Source organism: Cygnus atratus, unplaced genomic scaffold (assembly GCF_013377495.2).
Source record: "Cygnus atratus isolate AKBS03 ecotype Queensland, Australia unplaced genomic scaffold, CAtr_DNAZoo_HiC_assembly HiC_scaffold_171, whole genome shotgun sequence".
NCBI classification, from domain to species: Eukaryota; Metazoa; Chordata; class Aves; order Anseriformes; family Anatidae; genus Cygnus; species Cygnus atratus.
In genome coordinates, this window is record NW_026109764.1 from 1 (window position 1) to 6,263 (window position 6,263).

Consider the following 6,263-nt stretch of genomic DNA (forward strand, 5'->3'; position numbering starts at 1 on the left):
CACAAAAACTACTACCATTTCAAAAACGAAACATATAAACACTTCAGACGCATGGGAAAGTTTACCGGAAAAAAGACAAACAGAAGAGGAAGAAAAAGGGAAGCCATAAAAAGTTATCTCAGACAAAGCTCCCCGGCCACCCTCTCCCCACCACTTTCACATCCCCCACACAAACACTAAGGACAGATTACCCACCACCTCAACAAAAAACACCAGCCAAGCACCTACACCACGCTCAGGGCCACCCCAACAACGCACTTCCCCACACACCACAACCACCAAAACTGAAAACCACAGCCGGAAACTCTCACCAACCAGAAAGCGACGAAGGGAAAGAAAGATGCCGCACCGCATAAAGCCCGACACACGGCAGCACCCCGAGCACTGCCACCACCCGCACCACCACCCAGCCCCAACAGGCTCCTGCCCAGCACAACCCAACTCCCACCATGCCTGGGCCCGCAGCCCCAACACCAACAGCCATCCACAGCGCCCTGGCGCTCCTGCTCCTCCTCACGCCTCCCGCCAACGCCTTCTCCTGCAGCCCCCTGCGCCTCCACGACAGCGCCTTCCCCTGGGACAGCCTCCAGCTCCTCCGCGACATGGCTCCCAGCCCCACGCAGCCCTGCCCGCAGCAACACGCGCCTTGCTCCTTCCCGGACACCCTCCTGGACACCAACGACACACAGCAAGCCGCACACACCGTCCACCACCTCCTCCAACACCTCTTCGACACCCTCAGCAGCCCCAGCACCCCCGCGCACTGGCTCGACACCGCACGCCACGACCTCCTCAACCAGCTCCAGCACCACATCCACCACCTCGAGCGCTGCTTCCCAGCCGACGCCACGCGCTTCCACAGGCGAGGGCCCCGCAACCTTCACCTCAGCATCAACAAGTACTTCGGCTGCATCCAACACTTCCTCCAGAACCACACCTACAGCCCCTGCGCCTGGGACCACGTCCGCCTCGAGGCTCACGCCTGCTTCCAGCGCATCCACCGCCTCACCCGCACCATGCGCTAAGAGGAGCCCCACACGCGCACCTCTGCCCTGACGCCCCCCTTCGCCCACCACACACGGACGCTGACAAGAACTGACCAGAGCCCAGAGCCCACCACCACCCACCACCTCCTTATTTAACTATTTATTTCAACCAAGCTTGTCATCTATTTATTAACTATTTATGCAAAGTAAATAAAGACCTTTTGTAAGAACCTGACCAGTCCTAGAGCATCCCTCTCACTGGCCTGAGGGCATCTGGATGATGCCCTCATCTCCAGCCTTACACTTCTGCTTAGCCCTCAAGTGCTCACGCACTTCCCACTCAACCATCTTGGGACAACCCCACCAACCAAACTCGTCTCGATCACCCCTCTCCCGTCCCATCCCGGGGCACCTCTGACAACAGTCCCTCTCTCTCTATCTCCCCACACACACCCTCGCAGCTACCACCCCCACGCACCCAGCACCTCTCTCCTTCTCTCAGCCTCCATCAGCACGCACAGCTCGCTCTCGCTCCACTCCTCTCCTACAACCTCGACAGCTTCAGCGACCACAAACCCCTCCCTCCACCACACCACTGATGACCTCACCAGGCACACCGCTCCGCAGCCAACCAGCCCCTTCACAGCCCGCTGCCCGCTCTCCCACCCACATGGCCCAGGATCAATGTGGCCTTCGCGCCTGACCAGGCACACTGCACGCTCACGGGCATGACACACTCACTGGTCACAGCCAACACAGCTGCACGAGAGGAATGTCCTCTTTGACTCAAGCTTCTCCTCTCAGGACAACGTTACCCTCCTGCCTCACCAAGGGACACCACCCAGCGTCATCTTTTTACATTGCAGGGAGACGTCATCATTTCACATTGGCGGGGAGAAATTTAATGAAATATAACAAGGGCAAGCGTAGAGTCCTGCATCCGGGCAAGCACAACTCCAGACACCACGATACCTTGGGGACTGTCCTGCTGGAGAGCAGCGAAGGGGAAACGGACCCGGGGGTCCTGGTGGACAGCACGATGACCAGGAGCCAGCACTGTGCGCTTGTGGCTAAGAACGCCAATGGCATCCTGGGGTGGATTACAAGGGCTGTGGTTATTAGGTTGAGAGAGCCTCTCCTTCCCCTCTACTCTGCCCTGCTGAGACCGCATCTGGAATATTGTCTCCAGTTCTCGGACCCTTACTTCACTAAGGACAGGGAACTGCTTGAGAGAGTCCAGCACAGAGCCACGAGGATGACGAAGGGAGTGGAGCATCTCCCTTACGACGGATGGCTGAGGGAGCTGGGTCTCTTTAGCTTGGAGAGCAGGAGACTCGGGGGTGACCTTAATGTGTAAAGGATGAGTGTCAGCAGGACGGAGCCAGGTTCTTCTCTGTGACATCTAAAGATAGGACAAGAAGCAACGGGTGCAAGCTGGAATGTTCAGTTTGCATCTCACGTTCTGTGTAAATATGAGACGAAACTTTTTCACGGTGAGGGTGAGAGAACACTGGAACAGGCTGACCACGGGACTTGTGGAGTTCCCTTCTCTGGAGACATTCAAAACCTGCCTCGATGCGTTCTTGTGCGACGTCATCTAAGTCTTCCTGCTCTGGCAGTGGGAACAGACTAGACGATCGTTCAAGGTCCCTTCCAATCCCTCATATTTTGTGATTCTGTGTGATTCTAGCAAAGCTTTTATACTTCCTCTCCCAGTACCCTTCTGGACAAAACGGACAGCAAACAGCTCATCAACTACACAGCACGATGGGAAAACAACCCCCAGACGAGGCGGCCTCAGCGGCTTACACTAAACGGGGTTACAGCAGGCTGGCAGCCAGTCACTAACGGGATGCCCTAGGCCGCCATTTTAGGGACAGGGCTCTTTAACGCCTTCATAAAAAACCTGGATGAAGGACTCAAAGGCAGAACAGGTGACTTACCAAACAACACCACACTCGGAGGAGGCGCGGACTCCCGCAAGGACACAGAGCCCTTGCACGGAGCTCTTGGCAAACCAGAGGGCTGGGCACTCACCAACCACCTCACGCGCACCAACAGCAAGTGCTGCATTGGGCTGCACCGGGGACGGGGCAACCCTGCCTTCACCTACACACGGGAGGAACACAGGCCGGACAGTGGCCCCACAGAAACACGTCTCAGGGTTTGGGTCAACGCCAAGGGCAACGTGAGCCAGCAGCATGCCCTGGCAGACAAAAGGGCCAGCCGTATCCTGGGCGGCCACGGGCACAGCGAGGGAAGGGATTGTCCCACTCTGCTCTGGGGCAGCCTCACCTCGAGCACCCTCTACCCTTCTGGGTACCACAAAACAAGGGCATAAAGCCATTGGAGAACTTCCACAGGAGGGAAACGGAGACTGTGAAAGGTCCAGAGAGCAAGACGTGTGAGCAGTAGACGAGGTCCCTCACTTCCTTCAGCCAACAATAGAGGAGACGGAGGGGTCGCCTCATGCCGGCCTACAGCTCCCTCATGAGGGAGCAGAGGGGCAGGCGCTGAGCTCTGTTCTCTGGGGACAGCAACAGGACCCCAGGGAACCGCATGGAGCTGGGACAGGGGAGGGTCAGGCTGGCTCTTAGGAAAAGGTTCTTCCCAGACAAGGTAGCTGGACACTGGAACACGCTCCACAGGGAGATGGGCACGGCACCGAACCCTCCCGGAGCTCAAGGAGTGCTTGGACAAGGCTCTCAGAAATACGGTTTGGTTCTTGGCTCCTCCAGCATGGACCCGGGATTTGACTCCATGATCCTTGAGGGTCCCTTCGCACTCACAATATACCATGGTTCTACAATTCTTCTTGCCTCCTGACACCTTCACAGCCTCCTTGACAGCCTTCTTCCCACAAGGACCAACCAACGCCTACATGCCATGACAGAGGAAAGAGCTCCTTGCCATTCTACTGCTTCACAAATAACTAATACCAAAACCCAAACCCAATACAACCAGCAACCGGCCTTCACACAACAAAAGCACATGCTCAGAAAGGCAATTCTGAAGGGCAAAAGAAAAGCACGACAGCACTCCTCAAGGAATAAAGGGAAACCCTCACACATCCACACCACAACCGCTCTCGCGGCCTCTGCCCCAGCGCTTGCACACCCTGCCTTCAACCACACCACCACTGCAGACAACCTCCCTTCACCCACAACACCCCCCTCACAGGGAGGCACGCGCAGCACCACGGCCAGTGCAGTGTCCTCTCTGGAGACACGAGATGGACTTGATGAGTTAGGGCAACAACGCTAGGGAAGGGTCTAGAGAACAAGTCTTATGAGGGGGGCAGAGGGACCCTGTGTCCCTCCGCTTGTACGAAAGAGGGCTCAGGGGAGACCTTGCTGTACTTCACAAATAACTTAAAGGACGTTGCGTTGCAAGGTGGAGAATGGGGCTCTTCTCCACAGCACTAAGAGGGAAAAGGGCCTTACGGTTCACCAGGAGAGGTCTAGCTTGGAGATGAGGAGAAATTTCATGACTGAAAGGGTTGGGCAAGCATTAGAATAGGCCGTCCGGCAAAATGGTTGAGTCAATATCCCTGGAGATCTTCAAGAAACGCGTACATTCAGGACTTAATGGCAAGGGTTACTGCTGGACTTTAATTCAAGATCAATGGTTCAACTAGATGATCTTAGACATCTTCCCCAAACTCAATGATTCTATGACCCCTTGGGGGTCCCTTCATTTGCAGGGAACGCTACCATAAAGTTCCTCTTCATCCGAAAACAAAACACACGCAAACCCAAGAGATGGGTGATCCAACACAGGGACAAGGAGCAGACATGCTTTGGGAAGCTCCATCCATACAGACATTCAAAGCACAGGAGCACAAGGGACACATCTCCTCCAATGATACCTGACCGCAGAACCGCAGTAGGACCGAGCAGCTCACAACACCCCTGCCTCCAGAAACACCTCTAAACCTGCAATGAACGACTGCGCTGAAAGTAAAAGGGAACAGACAGGCAAAATAAGACCACGAAGAAAAAACCCAAACCTAACACTAGGGCATGACATAGGGAAAGTGGACCTAGGAAGGAAGAGCAATCGTGGGGAGTACTCAACTACTCTCCCTCAAGGCCAAAAGGGAAACACAAAGAAAAGCACATCCGCAACACAGCTGCACCAGCACCCTCTCCCCACCACTTTCACATCCCCCACACAAACACTAAGGACAGATTACCCACCACCTCAACAAAAAACACCAGCCAAGCACCTACACCACGCTCAGGGCCACCCCAACAACGCACTTCCCCACACACCACAACCACCAAAACTGAAAACCACAGCCGGAAACTCTCACCAACCAGAAAGCGACGAAGGGAAAGAAAGATGCCGCACCGCATAAAGCCCGACACACGGCAGCACCCCGAGCACTGCCACCACCCGCACCACCACCCAGCCCCAACAGGCTCCTGCCCAGCACAACCCAACTCCCACCATGCCTGGGCCCGCAGCCCCAACACCAACAGCCATCCACAGCGCCCTGGCGCTCCTGCTCCTCCTCACGCCTCCCGCCAACGCCTTCTCCTGCAGCCCCCTGCGCCTCCACGACAGCGCCTTCCCCTGGGACAGCCTCCAGCTCCTCCGCGACATGGCTCCCAGCCCCACGCAGCCCTGCCCGCAGCAACACGCGCCTTGCTCCTTCCCGGACACCCTCCTGGACACCAACGACACACAGCAAGCCGCACACACCGTCCACCACCTCCTCCAACACCTCTTCGACACCCTCAGCAGGCCCCAGCACCCCCGCGCACTGGCTCGACACCTGCACGCCACGACCTCCTCAACCAGCTCCAGCACCACATCCACCACCTCGAGCGCTGCTTCCCAGCCGACGCCACGCGCTTCCACAGGCGAGGGCCCCGCAACCTTCACCTCAGCATCAACAAGTACTTCGGCTGCATCCAACACTTCCTCCAGAACCACACCTACAGCCCCTGCGCCTGGGACCACGTCCGCCTCGAGGCTCACGCCTGCTTCCAGCGCATCCACCACCTCACCCGCACCATGCGCTAAGAGGAGCCCCACACGCGCACCTCTGCCCTGACGCCTCCCTTCGCCCACCACACACGGACGCTGACAAGAACTGACCAGAGCCCAGAGCCCACCACCACCCACCACCTCCTTATTTAACTATTTATTTCAACCAAGCTTGTCATCTATTTATTAACTATTTATGCAAAGTAAATAAAGACCTTTTGTAAGAACCTGACCAGTCCTAGAGCATCCCTCTCACTGGCCTGAGGGCATCTGGATGATGCC

At 56.6% G+C, this 6,263-nt stretch overlaps 1 protein-coding gene and 1 pseudogene across 1 annotated transcript; both read left to right on the forward strand.

Annotated features, from left to right (window-relative positions):
* The first annotated feature begins 449 nt into the window (after positions 1 to 449).
* Positions 450 to 1,025, forward strand: LOC126913675 (interferon). The gene has a single exon (XM_050716672.1). The coding sequence runs from the start codon at positions 450 to 452 to the stop codon at positions 1,023 to 1,025; it is 576 nt and encodes a 191-aa protein (XP_050572629.1).
* A 4,414-nt stretch (positions 1,026 to 5,439) lies between these two features.
* LOC118257705 (interferon-like) lies at positions 5,440 to 6,017 on the forward strand (annotated as a pseudogene).
* The last annotated feature ends 246 nt before the right edge of the window (positions 6,018 to 6,263 follow it).